Source organism: Elaeis guineensis, chromosome 1 (genome assembly GCF_000442705.2).
Source record: "Elaeis guineensis isolate ETL-2024a chromosome 1, EG11, whole genome shotgun sequence".
Taxonomy (NCBI): Eukaryota; Viridiplantae; Streptophyta; class Magnoliopsida; order Arecales; family Arecaceae; genus Elaeis; species Elaeis guineensis.
In genome coordinates, this window is record NC_025993.2 from 177,592,633 (window position 1) to 177,617,234 (window position 24,602).

At 44.2% G+C, this 24,602-nt stretch overlaps 2 protein-coding genes across 2 annotated transcripts in view; both read left to right on the forward strand.

The window, feature by feature from the left end:
• The window catches only part of LOC105032124 (probable nucleolar protein 5-2), a 10,414-nt gene extending 5,799 nt beyond the window's left edge, over positions 1-4,615 (forward strand). The window contains exons 6-10 of the mRNA XM_010906479.4: positions 27-227; positions 305-601; positions 3,297-3,497; positions 3,588-3,722; positions 3,834-4,615. Coding sequence (XP_010904781.1) covers positions 27-227; positions 305-601; positions 3,297-3,497; positions 3,588-3,722; positions 3,834-4,301 — 1,302 coding nt within the window. The 3' untranslated portion in view covers positions 4,302-4,615. The remainder of the gene's footprint in view (positions 1-26; positions 228-304; positions 602-3,296; positions 3,498-3,587; positions 3,723-3,833) is intronic.
• An 18,547-nt stretch (positions 4,616-23,162) lies between these two features.
• On the forward strand, positions 23,163-23,747 carry LOC105032158 (uncharacterized). The gene has a single exon (XM_010906528.2). It carries the CDS (start codon positions 23,163-23,165, stop codon positions 23,745-23,747), a length of 585 nt encoding a protein of 194 aa, XP_010904830.2.
• The last annotated feature ends 855 nt before the right edge of the window (positions 23,748-24,602 follow it).

The window sequence follows — 24,602 nt, forward strand, 5'->3', positions numbered from 1 at the left end:
AACTAGTATGTCGGTTCTTTCTCTAGGTTGATACAATGATTATTCAGGCAATTGGCTTGTTGGATGATCTTGACAAAGAGCTCAATACTTATGCCATGAGAGTTCGTGAATGGTATGGCTGGCATTTTCCAGAGCTTGGGAAAATTATACAGGACAATATTCAGTATGCAAAGGCAGTGAAGCTGATGGGTAGTCGTGTAAATGCAGCAAACCTTGATTTCTCTGAGGTATTGCATCTTAGCCTCCTACATCATCAGCAAGTGATTTTTTAACTGCCACTGATATAATATCCTCGTTCCAACAGATATTGTCGGAGGAGGTTGAGACAGAGCTGAAAGTATCTGCAGAAATATCCATGGGAACTGAAGTCAGTGACCTAGACTTAGCGAATATTAGAGACCTATGTGATCAAGTACTTGCTCTTTCAGAGTATAGAGCTCAATTGTATGACTACCTGAGAAGCAGAATGAATACTATTGCACCAAACTTGACAGCACTTGTTGGGGAATTAGTTGGAGCTCGTCTTATAGCTCATGGTGGCAGTTTACTGAATTTGGCAAAACAACCTGGAAGCACAGTTCAGATTCTTGGTGCAGAGAAGGTGTGTTTTACTTTTGATTTCTTATATGAGATGAATCTCCTTTTTAAAATTTGTTTCAGGGGAATCTTTTAGATAAAATTTATGTAGTTTCTTTTATTGCATATACACAAATAGTAGAATTTGACTCATTTGTTGCTTTAAATTCTCTGAAGTCTTATATTTATTCTTGGAGTAGTTTAAATTTCGGAATATGTTTAGTTTAATAGAAAATTTTGGACTTCTATCTTTCCATTTTACTAACAATGAATTTTATCTTTCAAGTTGAAAGATGTTATGCAAAATTTTGTTGCACAATCAACTAATATTCCACATTCATGGTTAATATCTAGATGTAGATGAGCATGGAGAATAATGACCTTTAGAGTGATTATAAATAAGGATTTAAATACAGGAAATTCAAATTAGAAACACTTGCTATATGCTTGGTAATTCAGAATTTTCCTATGTAAGCTTTTATGTTTGAATTATCTCAAGGGAAAACTTGTCTAGGGAGGTAAAGTTTTTAAAATGCTGTGTAAGATGGAGGTAAAGTTGCAGATCTCAGTTTTTGGAATTTTTGGCACTTCATTTTTCACCTTTTTGTACTTTTATAGAAAAGGATGACCTGTGCACAAGACTCCTGCCATTGCAGGGTCCAGGGAGGTTAGAGATACACAGCCTTATCCTATGTGTGGAGAGGTTGTTTTTCTGTTTCGAACCTGTGACCTCCAGGTCATGATACAGCGACCTCACTGTTGCGCCTAGTCTCACCCTTGACTCTTGTTGTATTTTTATGATAAGCCTAATATGACAATAATGTCAAAACCTTGGTCGAAAAGCATTGGGCAAGGATGTATGAAGATGGAATGGCAACTTGCATTTTAGTTAAGACTCGTTAAGCTTTCCCAAAGGAGTTTTATGTGCATTACTGCCTCGATCATTTGGAAACTAGATTTCCAGCATACGTTGCAGATATTTGTTTTTCTGTGTCCATGAATTGGTAACTTCCTATTGTCAATCAGATAAATGCAAAGATGTTCTTTGTTGAGCGCTTGCAGAGTAGAGGAGAATGTGAAGTATCTCTTGGATCATTGAAAAAGAATATAAAAATTTAGGGGAATGTTTATAAGATTTTAGATGTTTTAGGTGTCTGGATCATTGAATACCTACTTAGATGTTGACACTCGTACACTTTTTTTCCTTATGAAATTGCATGATGTGGAAAATCTATATGTTGCCGTCTCTTTTTATGGATCTTCGTGAAAGAATTTGCTACTTATTGACCCAGTAAATTAAGGCATGAAGTTGAAGCAGTAAAATGAGTCCAAGAATAGGTCATTCAAGCGGACAGGAGTCTGTTATACAAATGCAGCAGCTACAAGATTGGCCTGTAAGAGGGTGTGATTTGAATCTGAATGCAAGATCAAGGCCATTGCAAGGTTGAAAGAAAGCATCAAAATCATCCAAATTCGAATGAGGATACCATGATTTTTTTTTTTTTGACCCAATAGCAGTTTTTGGGTGTAAAAATTTATTATATTATTTGGATTGTTACATCCTTAAGTATCCATAGAAGTTTGTTTATAATGTTTTTGGGTGTTCAAAGTTACTTCTGATCAAATAAGAACAGGTGAATTTTAACCCAATTGTCTTGATTTATCTGTATGCTTGGTAGAAGGCTTAATCACGTTGCTTGCATTCACAGTATAGGCGACACTGATGTTTTGTACATGTGTCATAAACATGTTAGCAACAAAAAGCTTCCCTTTTTTTTCGAAGTGGAATAGAACCTTGAGATCAACTTCAAGATAATTTCTGTCATGAATGCCTGATTGATATCTTGCATTAGGTGAGAAGATTACCCATTTTAAGTTCTTGTTCTCAAATTCTATCACAGCTTATTGTTTCTCCTTGTTTTAGATTCCAGTAGATAGAGCACCGAAATTGGAGATAACACAGAGAAACTTTAGTTGTAAATGGGAATATTAGTAAATATAGGTGATTACCAGCAAAGGCATTTGAGAAAGTGCATACATAAAGGGCTAAAGAGATTTGGGATTAAAAGATGAGGAAAACAGGCTTTTTTTTTTTCTTTTTTTTTTTTTTTTGACTTTGGAGGTGGTTAGGCTTATTTTAGATATGGACAAGCAGAAAACACATTGTTAGTGAAAGAATACAGCATATCGACCAAGTTAACTTGTGAAGAAACAGTTCATATTGATTTTAGATATTGACAGAGATATTAACCTGGCTTAGTTGTCTCAAGACAACGAGTACTCTCTTTTGTTAAATGTTCAGATTATGTATTGTGGCAAGAGCTGGGAAAGGAAGATGCATACTCTTTAGGGTCAAGATTCGTAACATATATTTCAGTACAATATAAAAAAAGAAAAGAAGGCTGGCGGGTAAGCAATAAGACATTGGCTCAAGTTGGGCTTTCTTGCTGAACATTTTGGTGGGTGTAGGAACAAGAATTCTGCTGCCTGGTACTGTATTAGTGTTTCCCTGTATGTGGAGTGCCATGATATCCTTTGTCTCCAATTATATGTCAACAAAAAAGCCAAAAAAAAATCGGTATTTACAGGACTGTGGCTTCCGGTGTCTATGTTCAATAATAGGCCAATTTTACTATGTTTTGCACATGTATCATCATAATAGACCATAATATATGTCCACTTTATCGGTCTGAAATATGTCTGCATAATTTCAAACTCAGGCACTTTTTAGAGCTCTGAAGACAAAGCATGCTACACCCAAATATGGTCTTATCTTCCATGCATCCTTAATTGGTCAAGCAGCTCCCAGATTCAAGGGAAAGATATCTCGTTCCCTAGCTGCAAAGACAGCACTGGCCGTTAGATATGATGCCCTTGGTGATAGTCAAGACAACTCTATGGGATTAGAGAATCGTGCCAAGGTAATAAATATGTCTGATGCTATTGCTACTATTTTTCATTTGTAACCATAAAATCCTTGAAAACACTTGCCTCCACATACATTTGGATAGCTTGAAGCTCGCTTGAGGGTTCTCGAGGGCAGAGAACTGGGTCGTTCTGCTGGGTCATCAAAAGGCAAGCCCAAGATTGAAGTTTATGATAAAGACCGAAAGCAAGGTGCAGGGGCATTGATTACTCCGGCCAAGGTATGCATCATTTAGTCAGATGATTCAGTTCTTTAAATAGGTTTTCCATCATTAGGATGCATCAAAACTTCTGGCAACAGCTTGTTCTAATTCTTGTTTTTTGGGTTGCAGACTTACAATCCAGCATCTGACTTGGTGCTTGGAGGAACCACTGAGCCATCTGGTGAGCAGGAAGGAGCACCTTCAAAGAAGAGGAAGCATGAAGACGTGGAACCAACATCTGCTGGGGAGGCTCCTGTCCGAGAGGGGGAAGATGAAGAGAAAAAGGAGAAAAAGAAGAAGAAAAAGAAAGTTGAGGTAGAGAGCACCAAGTTGGAAAATAATGACCAGGTTGCTGTAGCAGCTGCAGAAGAGCCAGAGAAGAAGAAGAAGAAGAAGAAGAGGAAAACTGAAGCTCAAGCCAGTGAATTGGAGAATCAGGATCAGACTGATTTACCAGAGGCTGATCAGGTCCCTGACATGAAAGAAAAGAAGAAGAAGAAGAAGAAGAAGAAGCATGCTGAAGCGCACGAGGAACCAGAAGCTCAAACGCAAAGCAAGAAAAAGGAGAAGAAGAAAAAAGAGAAAAAGCACGAGTGATGCATATGAGGGAGAATGCTGTTCATTATGATGCTGAAGGTCTTAAGCTGATGCAGTTTTTGCCACATTTATATAGGTTTCATGGTGACAAGCTTCTGAGTAATTCTCCTGTCTTTAATTTCGTGTTCCGAATTGATAGTGTTTACGATGTTCATTTCACTTCTGATCAGCATGATTTGGGAGAAGTGCACCAGGCATTGTTACATCAACTCCTTATGGATGCCCATTAAATCTTCATGAAATCAAGGTCGAGAGAGATCAGATATTGTCGGATTGTTTCTCTATGAAGTTTGGTTCAATCATCTATTGTCTAATTCATTCGTACTCTGGGCAGGATTTGACGAGTATCTATCTGTTTATGTTAGACATGACAACAATCATTTTCCAATGGAGTATCCTGTAAAAACAATTTAATTCAAACTTTTACATTGGGTATTTGGAGGTGTGGAGCAGCAGCAAACAATGCGTTTCTCACTTTGGATGAAGGATAGGTGGGCTCATACATGTCTTAGCTAATTTTGTGGAAATTTGTCCTTCAATGGGACCTAAGAACCAGACCTTGCAAGTAAGAATGGAACAAAAACACACTGTTCTGCTAATATATGAGATCCCGAAGGCTCATTGTAAGCTATCATGACAAATCCACAATATACAGGTTTTGATGTTTTCAACTACCATGATGGTTCAAATGTTTTATTTGTCAGCTGTCCCTTAATTTTCACAGCTTGTGATCTTATCCTGCAAAATATAAGTAGAATACAGCAGTAATTCAAGCTTTTATTCATAACTGTCTTACTAAGACGGTACATTAAAACGGTGTCATCTCCAGATAGAGCAAAACAAGGTTTCCTAGGCGAAGGACAGTCACATGGAAGCCAAAGCAGCATTCACCAGCAGCGCGGACAGCTGCACGACCTCATTATGCAACGCCGTCGTTTTGGCTTGCAGAAGACGGGCATGTAGCAGACGGCCATGATCGCCAAGGCAATGACCACAGCCACCATGAACCCCGTGAAATCAAATCCTCCTCCATCATCATTTTCCGATTGCGTGCAGCACATACCTCCCATGATGTTTGTGTATTTGTGAGAGAGAGAGAGAGAGAGAGATGGTGCTTATTATGAAGAAGAAGGAGAGAGAGAGAGAGAGAGAGAGAGAGATGGTGCTTATTACGAAGAAGAAGAGAGAGAGATGGTGCTTATTAAGGAGAAGAAAATAGAGAGAAAGAGAGATGGTGCTTATTATGAAGAAGAAGAGAGAGAGACTAATCAATGACTTCTGTCCCCCCTTCCCTCTCTCAAGGGAAGTTTCCATCAGTTTTATAAATGGAAGCAGTTGAAGCATCACTATTTAGTGTTAGGCTCGAACAAAAGTGCATGTGGTGGTTTCAAGAGCCTTACCTAGCAGTCACGGGTTAATCCCAATAGGGAAGAGTTTTAATCATTTATTCTCTTTTTGGCTTTGGATTTTCCTGCCTGATTTGCTTTCGTTGTCCGTTCCAAGTCCAGCCTACGACGAAGCTGTCAATCTCCTCTGGTTTTTGTTACTCCCATGATTCAAAAGTTGACTCTACCACCTAGCAACTTGAACAATATTATATGTTAGAATAGTATATAAATCTTAGGGACCTGTTACAAAAATCTACCACCCACCGACCTTGAAGTCACGATGCTACGATTGCAAGTAGACCTCCACATGTCTTCGTCCCCACTTCTGACTCACCAAGCACACTGCTGCGAATTTGTTAATGGAGGGGCTTGTCGTATGGGCACATGGTCCTTCTCTCCTAGATTATTGAAGCTATAATTTGGCTCCATTATTGAGATCATCTCCCTTATCTGGCTTATACTTTTATGCTCCAGTTGTTTTGTGGGAGTAGTTAACAGCAGCCTCTTTCTTCTCTACAGGAAAGTTAGGTAAGGTAGATTAGTAAGAAGGCAGCATATTGTTCTTCTAATTCTTCTTCTTCTTCTTCCAAAAAAAAAAAAAAAGAAATAAAGAAAAAAAATGAGAATTTTTTATATTTTTGTTGATAATTAAGGTGATTTTAAGAGTAACCAATTCATAATTCAGTGGTTGTATTTGCATCTAGACCTATATGATTTCTCTAATCAAAGAAGAGTAGAACTAAAACTTATCAGCCATTTTGTTGGTTTGTTTTTTTTTTCTTCCATCATCAACCATCCAATTGAGTGTCAAATTCTATATCTAAAAGAACTAGAAATAAAAAAAGTAATGAATGTTAGTAGTAATACAAGCAAATTAATAGTTAGTTGTAGATTATTTTTAGTTCATTTAAATATATATAAATAAATTAAAGCTGAAATATTAGGATCTGCTTGACATCATTTTTATTTTTTTATTTTTCAAACAAAACAACAAGAAACCAAAGCAAAAAATATATTTGATATTATTGTTTTTATTTTATAATACAACAACAACCCAAACAACAAACCCTATTAAGTGGTAGAATGTGATTGAATAAAAAGGAAAATTTTATTGCCAAACACAAATAAATTGTCTATTAAGTACACCAATATCGACACTAAACAACATGATTAAAATATTAGTTTGTGGCCATGGAGTTTTCCATACGACGGGATAGACACAAGATAGCAAGGAAGGTCTAATTCTAGTTGAAATAGTCTAATACTTATTTTATCTCTCATCTTAATTTGTTCTCTTTCAATATCTCTCTCTTTTTTTTTCTTTTTTTTATTTATTTATCCCTTTTTTGTCCTTTATATCTCTAACTTCTCTGTTTGGATTGAGGGATTTGAAAGATCAGAAAGAGAAGGCAAAGGACTGTCCTAATCCCCTTTTATCTCTCCATAAGTGGAGAAATTCGGATAGAATAGAAACACTAATTTTCTCCTCTTCTTCTCTCGTATCCAAAGTTCTCTTCATTTCTCCTCTCTCGTTGCTCTTCTTTTTTGCTCCCCACCTTTTAAAAACCTCTTGAGACTTAAACTTGATCCTCTATGGTGTATATCTTCATAACTCTCTGTTGCGGCTAATTCCCCCATCGTCCGATCGTTGGGGTCGCGCACCTACAAGAAAAGTCCTCACTGACCAGAGATGCCTCCGATGGGGACCCTCCGATGGTCAAGTCAGAGAGGAGACTAGGTAACAGTGAAAAATCAGGAGCTCAACGGGGGAGAGAGAGAGAGCTAGAGAGCTCAAGAGCTTAAAGGCGCTTACCAAAACTGTTGTCTTACCCCGTTTTATAGTAGAATACGGTATGGTCCTGCAATTAATGGTGCAGACAGCTGGGGAGTTGTCAAATCATCGGGGACTGTCAAATCACCGTGGGTTGTCAAGTCGCCATGGGTTGTCAAGTCATTGAAATTAATCCATGTTCTTGGTAGGACAATGCCCCAGGGCGACTGTACCGCATGTCTCTGGTAGGGCAACAGTCCATAGCGGTTGTACAGCATTTGGACGGATTGGCCGACTATATGTCGGTATTCGACTGTTGGGTCATCGGGTGGTGACTCGGAGACACTGTCGGCTGATCTGGTGCCTTATGGAAGTCAGGCGTTGGCTGCCACCCCCGACAGTGAGTCGGTGATGTGGGTTCGACCGTTTGGCCGGTTGGAAGCAGTATTGGTATGTTTGGCCGGCATACCTTCGATCGGATATTGTCGGCAGTCATTGTCGGCAGTCATTGTCAGAGTCGTCTGTCAGTCCGGTGGATAGAGTCGGGCATCGGTTGGACCGGTCTGAGGGTAAGTCGGCGTACAGGGGTTAGTCGGTATATCCCAACAGTTGCCCCCCGACTCCTGAGTCGGATGTCGTGTTGGCCCGCATTTTCACATGGGCGACGGCTTCGGACGAAAGGAGTGGTTTTTCATCACATCATGCTCCGACTCTGACGATCGTACCAACGAACGATCCGGTGTCAGACGTCTTATTGGAAATGCAAACTGCCATCTCATTGGGAATGCAAACCGTCGTCGGTTAATTAATTTCGAGATGCGATTTTTCCGCCACGTGTCAGGGGGCTATTGGGCCGAAATCGCTCATGCGGATGGAGGCGACGTGGCTCAATTTGGGGCAGGTGCGTCGAACCGTCGGACCGAGGAAGGGCCTAGGCACTGCCACGTGTCGACATCCGAAAAATCCTCGTTCAGCATGCTTTCATCTCGACCGTCGAAGGGCCTTATATATGCGGCCACTTACATCCAAAACTTCACTTTTTGCTGCCTTGTTTCTGGCGCTGAGGTCCTGTCGAGCTGTCCCCCAGTCCCAGGTAGTTGTTTTTTCCTTTTCCTTTGAAAGCTCTTCTCGAAGTTTTTTCTATTCTTGTCTCCTTACATCCTTTCTCCTTTGGCATTTTTCTTTTTGTTCTCTTTTTTGGAGCTAGCGTTATGGCTAGAACCTCTCCTCGAGGAAGTCAGTCGGGGAACCCGACCGACGATTCCCGATCGACCTCGGAAGTGGAGGCTTCTTTACTTTCGGGGCCGAATGTCGAACGGCTCAGGGAGCAGTACGGTATTCCGAAGCAGTTCGAACTCTTCGCTCCTGGAGTTGAGGGTTGGGTTAACAACCCGCCTCCGGATCAGGTGGCCTTTTATGTCGAGGACCTTCGGGCAGGTCTTCGCTTTCCGATTTCGGAGTTCGTCCGGAACATCTTGGATTATTACGGACTTTGCCCGGTGCAACTGGCACCGAATTCGGTCTGGCTAATAATCAGCTTTGCTCTGTTGTGTCAGCTCTTGCTGACCTCTCCCCGTATCTCTCTCTTCCGGGCATTCTTCATCCTCCGACCCCATCCGAAAGCCCGAGGGTGGTGGTTCTTCAATCTCTGAAAGGGTCTTTCGTTCATTATTGGTCTTCCATCGTCGATCCACGGGTGAAAGAACTAATTTTTTTTTGCTTCTTCTTCGCTACCCTAGGGGTTTCCTTCTCACTGGGGCGACCCTCGAACTCAGCCGAACGAAAATAGTCGGGTGGAGGCCGGAGATCGAGAGGACTTTCACCGACTGAAGGATGTGTCGGTGCCGAAGCAGAGGGAGCTCGTCACCGAGCAAGCTCTGTATGACGCCGGCCTGAGTTCGGTTCCCCACTTAGGTACTGTTCGGTCTGTCGGTCATCTTTTGAATTTTTTCATCCATCTTCAGACTTGTGCTAATCTTTCGTTGAAATTACAGACATACCATCGAAAGTGAGACTGACAGATGCCGACATTCGACAGCATGCGGCGAGAAAAAGATCGACGTCCGGGGTCGGACCTTCGTGGCTCCCCAAGAGGCCCCAGACATCATCTCCGACCGTCGTTGCAGGGATGGCTGCACAGCCCGACACCGAACGATCGTCGGGTTTCGAACTAGTCATCGCCTTATCGGCACCGACGGTGCCACCCGAGGTGCCGTCCGAGGAAGGGGCGGCAGAGGGGGCAGCCGAAGGAGTGTCGGTGCCCCCGCCTGTAAAGGAGGTTCGGGTCAAAGCACGTGAGCCCGAATGACCTGCGGCGGCTCTCGTCGCGCCCTCGGGAGGAACTCAGTCGAGTTCAAGTTTCTTGTCCCTCTCCGATCTTCGAGCCTGGGCGACTGATCGAGGGAAGGCTCCGATGGTGCAGGCGGATGACTCAAGGTCGGCGGGCCGCATCGCTTCAACTGACGCTCGGGTTTTCGAGGGATCGTCGACCCTGGCCAAACATAATTTGGCCAGAAGGTTGTGTCAGGCAACCATACTCCCGACCGATCGGGAGCTCTTGAAGAGTCGGTCGGTGATCGAGATGCTCTCTTCCTTCTACCCGACCATGATCCAGGTGAGCTCTTCTTCTTCTTCTTTCTTCATTATTATTTTTGTCATTTCATTTTTCTGACGACTGGCCTTCTACTTGCAGCTGATCTACAACATATCCGAGCTGAAGGCCAGGTACCAGAGGTTCGACGACGTCCGAGCGGCCTGGAAGAATAGGGCCGAAACCGTCGAAGCCGAGAAGGCGACGCTGGTGGACCAACTGAAGCTGTCGGTCGATCACGAGGCTAGGCTCGAGGAGGAGATTTTTCAACTCACCAACGGCCTAGCCGTCTCGGAGGCCAAACTTCAGTCGGCTCGCGAGCAGGTCCAGCGCAAGACCTGTTCCATTCACTGGCTGCGACGTGAGCGGGATGGCTGTATCAGAGAGCTCGAGGCCGAGCGCGAACAACTTCGGGTTAGCTTGGAGAACCTGGCTAAGGCCGAGGAGAACTTATCCTTCGCCCAAGCCGACGCCGACAGAGCGAAGGTGGAGGCGGAGTCGGCCAAAGAGGCGTTCAGCCGGGCAGTGGAGGACTTTCGTGGCTCGGACGAGTATCGGAGGAGCTTCTCGAGAGTGGCTTCGCCTCCTATCGGGTGGGGTACGAGGACATCCGGGATGCGATTCAGAGTCTACACTCGGAGCTTGACCTGAGCAGCGTCGTCCCTCCAGGGTCGGAGGACCAAGCCGCAAAGGGGGATGCCGACCCAATGTCGGAGGATCTGACGGCTGCGGAGGAGGCCGACCCTGGGCCGGTGGAACGAGCTATCGAAGGTGAGGTGGCTCCAACCTCTGGTCTCACTCCGATCCGAGCGGGTACATCGGTTACTCCCGAACTATCCCCGATGCAGGAAGTTGACTCTGACGAATAGTCGGAGTATCTGCTCCGTTATTTTTGTATTCTTTTGTTTTTGTTTCATCTTTGATATTTGTAATCAGGCTTCGATCCAATTTTGTAATCGAACTTTGGCCCAATTTTGTAAGTCACTTCAACTAAATGAAATCAAAGACTTTTCAAATTTTTTCCCACATGCGGTTCAAAGTGTATGTCTCACCGAGCCATCCCCGAGAGTATAGGTCGTAGCTCTGACATACCTCGTTAGGATATTCGGTAGGATCTAGCGTAGCCGATCAAAGTAGTCAGTGGCGTGCACCGTGCTAAGAGCAGTGCAAGCCCCGATCGCAGGCCGACATCCCAACTGTCATACAAATAGCGTAGGATTAGATGGTCGAGAGCCGTCCCGACCGTAGGTCGAGCGTCCATCGCTCAGACCTTGGTCGGGCATGCACGTCGGACCAGATGTCGGCCAATCTCCGAACGTAGCTTGTTGACACGATCATTCCGTAGAATCTGATAGTCGAGCGGTGTCCGATGTATTCGATTAAAATAATGATGACAAATCGAATATCCATTGTCCAATCCTTGGTCGGGCGTATACGTCGCAATGTATGATAAACGGTGGCAAACCGAATATCCTTCGATCAGTCATGATCAAGTCGAGTCTGATAGTCGAGTAGTGTCTGACGTATTCGGTTAGGATAACGATGATAAGTCAAATATCCGTTGTCCGATCCTTGGTCGGACGTATACGTCGCAATGTATGATAAACGGTGGCAAGCCGAATATCCTTCGATCGATCGTGATCGAATCGGTATGTCGCAAGCGCGACTGCAGTCGTCTTGATGTTTTGTCCTTCTTAGCCGAAGCTAAGTTGGCAAATTAGCCAGCCGTGTTGATCAAGAGTCGACTGTGGAAGGGGCGCAGCTTCAACCTAGAGAGGTTTCATCGCCAGCACTGGCCTTCCGTTAGTGTAGACAGAACTGTTCTCGTAAGAGTCCGATGTGTCATCGGTGATCGAGCCATAGATTCAGTGATCGAGATGTAGATTCGATGATCGAGATGTAGGTTCGGTGATCGAGACATAGATTCGACGATCAAGCCGTAGGTTCCCAACGAGACGTTGGGCCCAAGTTGGGGTGTCGAGGCTCGTACTTTTGACGAGGACTGACCCTCGATGGAGAGCCAAACTTTGTAGACTTTGGAGTTTTGAAATTGAGTTGTATTCCGAGCAAGGACATACAGAATTCATTGATGATACAATTTCAGGTTGTCGGCATTCTAAGTCCGGAGAATGGCTGTCCTTTCCAGGGTCTCAAGTCGGTAGGCGCCCGACCTGCAGGTGTCTGCTATCTTGTAGGGTCTTTCCCAGTTTGGAGATAATTTTTCTTGATCCTGAGGCTTCGAGACTTCTGCCTTCCTTAAAACCAAGTCTCCAGATCTGAAAGACTTTGGCCTAACTTTAGCATTGTAGTATCGGGCCACTCTTTGTCGGTAGGAAGCCATGCGAAGTTGAGCCTCGTGTCGGAGCTCGGGTAGGAGGTCCAAGTCAGCTCTCCGACACTCGAAGTTGCCTGGTTCATAGTACTGCTCAACTCTAGTCGATGGTAGCTCGATCTCTAGTAGGATCATTGCCTCCGTCCCATAAGCCAAATTGAAAGGAGATTCTTTGGTCGGGACACGGGGTGTCGTTCGGTATGCCCACAGAATCGAGTGCAACTCCTCAACCCAGAGACCTTTGGCTTCGTTCAGTCGAGTCTTCAACCCATGCAGAATGGTCCGGTTGGTTACTTCGACTTCCCCGTTGGACTGTGGATGCCCGACCGAGGTCAGCTTGTGTGTGATATGAAATCTCGCACAAAACTCTCTGAAGTCATGGTTGTCGAACTGTCGCCCATTGTCGGTGATGATAGTGTGTGGCAGTCCGAATCTGAAGATGATGGATTTCTGGATAAAATCTTCCATCTTACGCTTGATGATTTGCGTCAGGGGTTCGGCCTCCACCCACTTGGTGAAGTAGACGATCGCGATGACTATGAACTTTCTTTGGCCAGATGCTAGAGGGAAGGGGCCGAGTATGTCGACTCCCCATTGGGCGAAGGGTCACGGGACGATAATGGAAGTCAGTTGGTTGGCGGGCCGGTATTGTAAGTTGGCGTACTTTTGACATGGCTCACACCTTCGAACCAAGTCAGTCGCATCTTTCTTCATGGTGGGCCAGTAGTAACCCTGCCGTAGGACTTTGTAGGCCAAAGATTTTTCTCCCAGGTGACTTCCGCAGATCCCTTCATGCACCTCTCTGAGTGCGTGGTCTGCATCCGTCGGTCCGAGGCACTTTAGTAAGAGAAGGGAGAACGATCTTTTGTAGAGTCTCCCGTCCATCATTACATATTGGGAGGCCATCCATCAGAGTCGCTTGGCTTCTGTGGGGTCCTCAGGGCTGGTTCCGTCGGTCAGATACTGAACGATCGGGTCCATTCAACTTGGCTCGATCGTCAGTTGTAGCACCTCCTCAGCCCTGTCGATGCTCGATTGCTCGAGACTCTCCACGAGTGTCCGACCCAAGGTGCCGTAGAGGGATGTCGCAAGCCTGGAGAGTGCGTCGGCCCGAGCATTCTTCGACTTAAGAATGTGGGAGATCTCGAAATACTTGAGGTGCACCACGAGATCTCTCACCTTTTGAAAATATTTCGTCATGGTCGGATCCCGTGCTTCGAATTCGCCTTTGACTTGCCTCACAATCAGCCGAGAGTCGGAGAAGACTCTGAGGCTGTCGATCCCGAGCTCCTTCACCACTCTCAAGCCAGCGAGAAGCATTTCATACTCGGCTTGATTATTGAAAGCTTTGAAGTTGAATCAGAGGGCGTACTCGATAACTACTCCTTCCGAGTTGGTGAGCAGGAACCCGATCCCGCTCCCTTGGGCATTGGAAGCTCCATCTATGTGTAACATCCAGGTTGATCTGGGGTCATATTCAGAGGTCGCAGCTTCTTTGGAGCTCCCATCTTCCGACATTTGGTCGGCTGTCGGGCATTCCGCAATGAAGTCGGCCAAGACTTGGGCTTTCAAAGTAGGTCGCAGTTAGTACTGGATGTCGAACTCGCTCAGCTTCACCGCCCATTTCACCAGTCATCCTGATGTGTCGAGGTGATGGAGGATCGCTCTCAGGGGCTGGTCGATGAGGACCATGATGGCGTGTGCTTGAAAATACGGATGGAGTCATTGCGCTGATATGACCAAGGCAAATATCATCTTCTCTGCCCTTGAGTATCGAGTTTCGACTTCGTGGAGCATTTTGCTGGTATAATATATGGGCTGGTGAGTTCGGCTCTCGTTCTCCCAGGTGAGTACCGAACTAACCACCTCTGGGGTGGTAGCCAAGTAAAGGTACAATATTTCTCCGACCACTGGCTTTACAAGTAGGGGTGGAGAAGTCAGATATTTTTTTAAATTTTTGAAGGCTTGTCGGCACTCATTCGGTCAAGAGAAGTCCTTCGTCTGCCTCAAGGTTTTGAAGAACGGAAGGTATCTCTCAGCCGATCGAGAAATGAATCGGCTGAGCGTGATGATCCTTCCATTGAGCTGCTGCACTTCTTTTTTGGTGTTCGGGTGCCGCATGTCGATGATCGCCTTTATCTTCTCGGGGTTGGCCTCGATTCCGTATTAAGAAATGAAGAACCCGAGAAACTTCTCTGAAGTTATCCTGAAGGTGCACTTAGTCAGATTTAGCTTCATTCGATGTCGCTGAAGAGTGTGAAAGGTTTCTTCTAAGTCCTGGACATGATCTGAAGTCTGTGCGCTCTTCACTAGCATGTCGTCCATATATACCTTCATGTTGCACCCGATTTGAGCTTTGAAGATCTTATTGATAAGGCACTGGTAGGTGGCTCTGACATTCTTCAGACCGAAGGGCATCACTCTGTAACAGTAAAGGCCCTTGGCGGTCACGAAGGCTGTATGCTTTTCGTCCTCGGACGCCATCCGGATTTGGTTATATCCGACAAAGGCATCCATGAAGCTGAGCAGTCGATGACCGGACGTCGCATCTACCAGTTGGTCGATCTTTGACAGTGGAAAGCTGTCCTTCAGGCAGGCCCGATTCAGGTCAGTGTAGTCGATACAGATCCGTCACTTTTCGTTGACTTTCTTCACCATGACGATATTGGCGAGCCAGTCGGGATATGTGGTTTCTCTGATGAAGCCTGCCTCGAGTAGCTTGTCTACTTTCTCATCGATGGCCTTCTGTCTTTTGGAGGCGAAAGACCGTTTCTTCTATCTCACCGGCTTCATGCTAGGGGCGATGTTGAGTCGGTGAGTCATTGTTTCCGGAGATATGCCGGACATATCCACTGTCGATCAAGCGAATATGTCGGTGTTGGTTTTCAACTGCTTTATCAACTGCTGTCACTCCGAGTCGGACAACTGCGACCCGACCCAGATGACCTGTTCAAGATTCTTTGTCATCGGGGCGAAAATCAGCGGTTCAGCCAGTTCATCCCGTTCCTCCTCTTCCCGTTGGTCCAGCTTGTCGACCGGCAGGGAGTCCTTCGATTTATTATTTTGAGTAGAGATTTGGAAGCATCGCCGAGCGAGCTATTGATGCCCGCGCATTTTTTCAGCTCCGTTTTTAGTCGGAAACCGGACCAGCAAGTGGTATGTCGAGACTATCGCTCTGAAGGTGTTTAGTCCGGATCTTTCAAGTATGGCATTATAGGTCGAAGATACTTGGACGACCGTGAAGGTCATGTAGACGGTGCTTTATCGTGGTTCGGCCCCAGCTGTCACGAAAAGAATATTTTTTTTTCCACTGCGACGGCCTCCCCGGCGAAACCCACTAGGGGCGTAGAGACTCTCCTAAGTCGGTCGGTCGACAGTCGCATTCGAGAGAAGGTCGAGTAAAATAAAACGTTAGTCGAGCTTCCATTATCAATATGAATCTTTTTTACATCATAGTTCGCTATTATCGTCGAGACAACAATAGCGTCATCATGGAGGGTTTGGATTCTCTGAGCATCTTCATCTGTAAAGATGATTACATCATCTTGGTGCGGTCTCTTCATCGACTCCCCTTCAGCAGTCGTTTCTTGGTCCAGTCGTTTGGAGATCATGTTGATGACTCCAGCAGTAAGCTGATTATTCGTTGCCTCTTCAGTCGGTTGGGGTTGTCGGTCGGGAAGGGGTCGAACCGGTGGGTCCCTTTGATACTTTTTGAGATACCCTCATCGTATGAGGGCCTCTATTTCATCTTTGAGTTGGATGCATTGCTCGGTGTTGTGACCGTGGCCCCGATGGAATCGACAGTATTTTCTCTGGTCGAGGCCCTTTGCCTTCAGAGGCGGAGGCCATCGCAGGTATTCCGCTCCTTCGATCTCTATCAGGATCTGTGCACGAGGAGCAGAGAGAGGGGTGTAGGAGTCATACCTGCGATGCGTCAGTCTCGGACTCCACCGTCGGGGCGATCTCGGACTCTGCCGTCGGGGCGATCTCGGACTCCATCGTCGGGGCGAGACTCGTTTATCGATCGGGGGCTTGCTGGGTTCAGCAGGAGTCTGACTTTTCTTCCGCTTCTCCTTCTGGCCCGTGCCCTCGGTCAGACACCGGTCGGAAGCTCCTTCATTCGCATGCATGTATTTGTATGCGCGCTCTAGCAATTCGGCATACGTCCGGGGGAGGATCTTATCCAAGGAATATGTGAATCGGGACCCCCTTAGCCCCTTCTTCATGGTCGAGATAGCCATGTCTTCGTTGAGCTCCCGGACCTCAAGTGTGGCCATGTTGAATCGGACCACAAAGTGTCGGAGTGTCTCATTTTCTCCCTGCTTGAGGGAGAAAAGATTGTCCGAGGTTCGTGGTGGCTTCCGACTAGTGCTGAAATGGGCCACGAAAGAATGCTCAAACTGTCTGAAGGAGTGGATACTCCCTGAGCGGAGGTCGGAGTACCAAGCCCTGGCAGCTTTACGATGTGGCGGGGAAGCCGATGCAGAGGAGGGCATCGGTTGCCCCTTGAATTATCATGAGAGACTTGTAGCTCTCCAGATGGTCAACTGGATCGGTGGAGCCATTGTAAGGCTCCATAAGAGGCATCTTGAACCGACTAGGGATTGGTTCATCGAGGATAAATCAGGAGAGAGATTGGGTAGTCCAGAAGTCGACGTCGTTTGAAGACTTCTGACCATCCGTCTGGAGCTGGACAAGCCGACGGTCAATTTTTTCGATCTTGCGTTCGTAGTCGTCTAACCATCGGTATTGAGAAACCCCAGGGGTCGAACCTCCCGACGAATTTGAGAGTGAGGCGGACGGTGTCCGTGGCCGCTTCTCCTTCCTCACTCGTTCCAGCTAGAAAGGAAAGGGACGTCGAGACCGGCGGGTGTCACGCTGTGGCCGCCTCACTCCTTCTCGGTGGGAGTGCTAAGATGGCTGCTCTTGAGGAGGAGATGAAAGTTGATGCGGGCATCGGTAGCTGCTTCTGGATGGCATAGAGTGCGCCGTCGGTTGTTCCGCTGGTGGTTGTGGCAACTGAGTCGGTTGTTGCTGGAGGTTTTTGATCGCGTCTGTCAGAACGGTCATTTACCGCACGATCACCGCGATTTGTGCCTCCATGGTCACCATCGAATGCGAAGAGCTGGGTTCCGCCATGGAGGGTAAAGGAGGAGCCTCTTCCCGACGAGAAGAGTGCCTCGTCGACCCGGTAGCTCTCGATCGCTGAGCCCTGATTTTCATTATCTCGAGAGATTTTTCAAGCTCTATGGAGCTCACTGTCTTATCTCCATTGAATGCCCTTACCTGACGCGCCAAATCTGTTGCGGCCAATCCCTCCGTCGTCCGATCGTCAGGGTCGCGCACCTGCAAGAAAAGTCCTCACTGACCGAAGATACCTCCGGCGGGGACCCTCCGACAGTCAAGTCAGAGAGGAGATTAGGCAACAGTGAAAAATCAGAGGCTCAGCGGGGGAGAGAGAGAGCTAGAGAGCTCAAGAGCTTAAAGACGCTTACCAAAACTGTTGTCTTACCCCATTTTATAGTAGAATGCGGTATGGTCCCGCCATTAATGGTGCAGACAGTTGGAGAGTTGTCAAATCGTCGGGGGCTGTCAAATTGCCATGGGTTGTCAAGTCGCCATGGGTTGCAAGTCATTGGAATTAATCCATATCCTTGGCAGGACAATGCCCCAGGGCGGTCGTACCGCATGTCCCTGACGGGGCAACAGCCCATAGCGATTGTACAGCGTTTGGACAGGTTGGCCGACTATATGTCGGTATTCGGCTGTCGGATCGTCAGGTGGTGATTCGGAGACACCGTCGGCTAATCTGGTGCCTTGTGGAAGTCGGACGTCGGCTGCCACCCCCAACAGTGAGTCGGTGATGTGGGTTCGGCCATTTGGCCGGTTGGAAGCAGTATTGGTCTGTTTGGCCGGTATACCTTCGGTCGGATATTGTCGGCAGCCATTGTCGGCAGTCATTGTCGGAGTCATCCGTCGGTCCGGTGGATAGAGTCGGACGTCGGTCGGACCGATCCGAGGGTAAGTCGGCGTACAGGGGTCAGTCGGTATATCCCAACACTCTCATTTCTTCTCTATCAGCCATAGGGATAAAAACAGATCCAAGATGAATGAACAATGGAAACTATGGTGATAAGCTAGAAGTCTTTAAAGATGATGACCCTCTTACTTTTTGCCTCTCATCTCCATCCCATCACCCCAAACTCGCAATGAACCCAACCCTTTCCCATCACTCCCCACCTCCACCTCCACCTCCACATCACTTCTCCCAACCTCCTTCTACCCTCCTCCTCTTGCATTTTATCCTTGCAAGTCCCTTTGCCTCCCCCGATTCCCCCTCCCAATTCTCCAAGACATGTATATGTGGCAACTGACCATTGCACTACTATCTACTTATTTAACCACCTTTCTCCATAGTGCTATATAAATCTATGGCAGCTCCAATTGCAAATGGAAGCACATCAAAGTAGCAACATTTGCGGAGATGATGGTATTTAGTTTAGGCAAGAAACATTTAATGTATGACCACATGCCAACCAAGTGAATGAGTCCAAGATTTCCATCTTGTCGGGCTTGCGCGTAGGCCAAAAATATGCATGTGGTGATCATGGTCAAGAAGCAAACTTTAACTGGTTGTTTATGTTGTTAGGGCAAACCTAGGATATTGCATCAAGTGCCAACTTGAGTATTCCTGTGAGCACACCTAGAAAAACCAAACTACGGCAAAGGATCCTCTACTTCACCTATATTAGACTCTGCAAGCAACTTCATCTACGGTAAATGATTGGAAGCCCTATTAGCTAAATTTCAGCTTCTTGATTGCTTTTGATGTGATTTCTATTTTCTACCTTTGCCAAGTCTGTTATTTTAGTGCGTGGAAGTTTCGGAGAGGTGGAGTAGGATGTGACATGATGCTCCTCATTGATACTTTTGTCTTCTTTGATTTTTCCTTTTTTTGTACTTTTTATGAAACTATATATGCCCGTAGTTAAGAAATAAGCTAGTTTCCAATTTTAAAAAAGAAAACATAAAGAATTTATGTAATGAAATAAGTATCTATAATATTGTATATGTTTTTCTATATATAGCTAAAAGCACAGCAATTTCACCTAATCGAAAAGATGTCAAACAATAAACACGGATTCTGAGGCCATATTTTCCTATAGTGAGCAATTGTACTGTTATGTTCTTTGATATTAACTACGAGAAAGATAATAAATCAGGAGTATTTTCTTTAGCTTAATTAATTCTTTGAAAGTAATATTACCGTTCCAAAGCGGTGATCTTTTCATAGTTAGGTAATTTGACAAAATATCTCAAGCAATATACTATTGCTGTAAGAGATCAAGTTCATTGTTTGTTATAATTCTTAATTATGCTACAATGGATAAATTATAGCCATTATAACCCAAGAAAAGAAAAAAAATGATACATAAATAGATTTTTGGATATTTCATAGGTTGACAGCGGTTCCTTACAACATTTTAATGGCAAGTAGTAGTTTGCTCAAGAGTCATGAAAAGCATGATCGCTAACTAAATAAAATTCATGCTGTGAGGTGAATTCTGGCATCATTCCTTGCAGTTGCCTTTATCTTAATCACAAAACACAGCCATTATAGGAACAAGGGTTTCAGTTAATACTGCTTGAACTTTGCTTTTGTGTACCATTGTATTCAAGAGTCCTAGTAGAATTCCAAAGGAAAGCCGTTAACTTTTTAAAATACAAATCAAATGTAAAAGGTTATGAAGAATTTTTTTGTTAAACAAAAATTGCGGCCAGTGGGAGAATTAAACATTGTCCTAAATCTTCCGTATCTCATAGTGTTGCTAAACTTGACATCGGTCCTATGTCAATCAGACACAACAAATGATTAGTTAAGAAGAAAGCATGTTTGGCTCACGCCACACGATCAACGCAATTTTCTTCTGAACACTTGAATCCTGCAATCTCTACTCCTAAAATTGAAGGTGGCATTCAGGAATGTGCAAGATTTACTGAGCTACAATGGTGATTTTGGCTTTTCCATGCCTTCTTATGTATCATCCAATAATAAAAGCATAGATCAGATCTGAGTTGTATGGTATATTATGTCCTTGTCTACTTGGCTTTCCCTTTCCTTTTTCTTTTTCTTTTATGCCAGGAACGGTGGTTTATTAGACACTTAATAGGACTCTGTCTGTACTACCGAGATCAAGCATGCTGCGCCTTGGCTCAAGTTCACCAATTTTGCACAAGGTTGACATGGCTTATTTATTTTCAAGTCAAACATACTCTCTGTAGGTAAGCAACTCGATTAGTACCGATCTTGTAAGAACTGGATGACTTGAAAATTTTTATTTTGTTTATTTTAAGATGATTATACAGGCTACCTTAATTCCAGAATTCAAATTATATAATTACTTATAATCTAAAATAATTAAAATAAGCACATTTTTATATAAAAAATAATAAATAAAAATATTAAATATATGAGTTATATTTTATACGTAAATTATTTATATATTTATATCGTAAGCTTAATCAAGATAACTAAAGCAAGCTAAGCCTAGTAGGGATGGCAATGGGTAGGATTTGGGTCGGATAGTATACTACCCATCCCCAAACCCGAACTTAATACCCTATACCCAAACCCTACCCGATACCCAATCGGGTAAAAAAAGAGATACCCATCCCCATACCCAACGGGTTCGGGGATATCCGTGGGTAACCCATTTCTCCATACTCAATCCATACCCGCCCTATACCCAATCCATACCCGTCCATTCTATACCAAAAAAAAAAAGTAAAATAATTTTATGCATATTAGCAATCAAAAATAGAATTACCAATTATATATATATACATACATACATACGCACATACACACTTCTAACACACACACATACAAACATGCATACATATATGCATGCATACATATATATACATATATATATAATTATATATATATATAGAGAGAGAGAGAGAGAGACCATATATATGTGTGTGTGTGTATGTGTGTGTGTATATGTATATGTATGTATATATGTATATGTATATGTATATGTGTGTGTGTATATATATATATATATATATATATGTGTATATGTATATTCGGATATGTATATATATATATATATATGTGTGTGTGTGTGTGTGTGTGTGTGTATATATATATATATATATATATTCAGATATGGGTTCAGGTATTACCCATACCCATAGGTTCGGGTCGGATTTGGGTAGAAAATAGCACTACCCATACCCTACCCATACCCGTACTATAGTTTTCGGATTTTACCCAAACCCAAACCCAAACCCAGTCAAACCCTATTTTTCGGATTTGACCGGGTTGGTAGGGTGTATACCCATCGGATCGGATTAATTTTGCCATCCCTAAAGCCTAGTTGTAGCTTAGCCCACTTGCTAGTTGGTCAAGCTAGCCTAACTTGATCTAAACTCTTTAAGCCCAAGAGTTGTCTAAGAACAACCGGCCACAACCCTGGAGGACCAAGTAGTGTATTTGTTTTTCCACCACTTAGGACTTGGACAAATTTGTGGTGCAGATGACAGAGAGATTAACACCAAGGTTTACAATTAAGCTCCCTCATAAACAAACGAGACTCGAGCGTGATTAATTTCTCCAGCATCGTAAAGTCAAAGACATCTCCTCCTCGTGGTGGCATAGCAAATTAATACAGAGCCAAAGACATTAATAAACTCCGAAACAATTGTGTCTCTTCGTAGAAGTTGCGTGACTTTTCCTACTAAGTTTCTTCTTTCATGATCCTATCATGAATTACTCACAGAGATCCAAAATAAGAATCATGTGCAATCAGTATATCTAAGAGAAATCCAATCGTAACTAAGAGAAATCCAATCGTAACTATTACGTACGTCTACCTAAGATAAGATTTTCTTCTTTCTTTAAAGCAAAACAGTCGAGTTTTAGCTTTTCATTTCAAGCGATCTACGTTGAGATATTTTATGTCACCACGTATATTAGCTCGATTTATCCGCACAAATTCAAATCGATATGTTAACTCAAAAAGACAACAAAAGAGGTGCATGCAATACGGAGGCCACTTAGAAGGGGCACGGTGTAAAAGGGTCCGAGTTTGTTTGCAGAATCCCAAGCAAATTGACCTCTGGTCTTGCCTCTCACAACTTAAAATTAAAAGCAAATCTATCCCTCCCTTTTTAGGTTGGTTAGTTTTTAAATTTTAGATATACTTACATTTAAAACTTCAAAATAAATAATCCCTCCTTTACCACGTTTCTCTCTCTTACCTTTTAAATAAGGAACGGGATTTCCTTCTCTCCTTATATACTCACTTCTCTTCTTCTCTCTGTTATCTCTTATTAAACCCTAACCCTAAGGCGAACCCTCCAGAGTCTTTTTTTTTTTTTTGGAAAGTCCTCTCCTATTTCCTGACTCCTCCTCTTTCAAGAATACCGATCGTTCTGTACTCTCTCTCTCTCTCTCTCCAAACCCCCTTAAAACCTAACGTTGACGGTCTTTTTACGAGTACCACCAATCTTTTCTTCCCTTATATTTCCATCTTTCTATCTTATTTCCTTGTTTTAACGCCATGGATGTACCAGACCGAAAAAGGAAGACTGGTGATAACTCGGAAGCCTTCGAAGACGAACATCTTGACCTCAGCCTTGTTAGTCCTCCCACCCGTCGCCCTAAGCCTCCAATCCCACGCCCTGCCCTTCCCTTGCTTTCCCCCGGCCCACCACAGCAGTACTCCCCCCTCACCCTCCTCCCTCGCCGCCACATTTTCACCTCCCTGACATGAACGCCGTCCCCTCCGCCGCCGCCTTCGATCCCCCTGCCCGCCCCCTCCGCCCCCGCCGCAACCCCTCTCAGGCCCCCCGCGGCGCCCACAAGTCCGACACTGTCCCACCTCCCTTCCCTTGGGCGACCGATCGCCGCGCCACCGTCCACTCCCTCGACCACCTTCTCTCCCAGAATATCAGGGAAATCACCGGCGAGGCCCAGTGCAAGCGCTGCGAGGCCTCCCACATCATCTCTTACGATCTCGTATCCAAGTTCAACGAGGTGGCTGCGTTTATCCGGGCGAGGAAGCATCTGTTGCACGACCGAGCACCGGCGGACTGGATGAGCCCGGCGTTTCCGGATTGCGGTTCTTGCGGGCAGCCCAACAGCATGCGGCCAGTGGTGGCGGCTAAGAAACGATCCATCAACTGGCTGTTCATGCTGCTGGGGCAAACCCTAGGATGTTGCACTCTCGATCAACTCAAGTACTTCTGCAAGCACACCAGGAATCATCGCACCGGAGCCAAAGACCGCGTCCTCTACCTCACCTATCTTGGACTCTGCAAGCAGCTCGATCCGACTGGACCCTTTGATCGGTGATCGATCTTTTCTTGGTGCTGTTGATATGCTAGGTCTTTTCTTCTTTGTGTAGTAAGTTTGTCGTAGTGGTACGTGAGCACCTCATGGTGTCTAGTTCTGCTTTATTTGGCTCTTTTTGTAGTTATTTATGAAACTATACTACTATAACTACTTGTTATTTAAAGAGTATGAGATGATAGGTACTTTCGGTGCCATTATGATCAGTATAAATAAAGGTTGTTTAATTGAATGTGATAAGTGAGATCTTGTTTCATTGAGATGGGAAAAAATAATCTCTTTTTTTTTTAAAAAAAAATTTCATACTAAATCAAATAGGATACCGATCTCTCTTGACATATCAGTTGATAATTATATATAGAGGTGGCTTTTAATCATTTGCAATGCAAGATTTGTAGGTCTATTCATTTGTTTTTGACATTATTTTTTCATGTTTTCCTTCTTTGGGTCACTGTGGTGTGCTGATGAAGCACATGCATTTTCAAGACTAACTGGAACGAGTGCATATACTTGAAACAAATCATAACATCTACTTTGCTTTGACAAATAATTAGATATGCCGCACAAGGTTTCAAAAAGCTCGATTCATGATGAGTTAGTTTCTTACGTACTACCTTGGTTATTTTTATGCTTTAAATCATCTCTTTTATATATATATATATATATATATATATATATATATATATATTTATTTATTTATTTATTTATTTATTTCCACACTGGCTCTCAATGTAGGTATTTATTTAGCGTAATATGGAATCTGTGACTTTTTCCAAACATATATGAAAGAACAATTATGTATGCGGATACATAATATAGCTAGTTAAAAAAGGATCGATGAATATTTTATTTAAATGA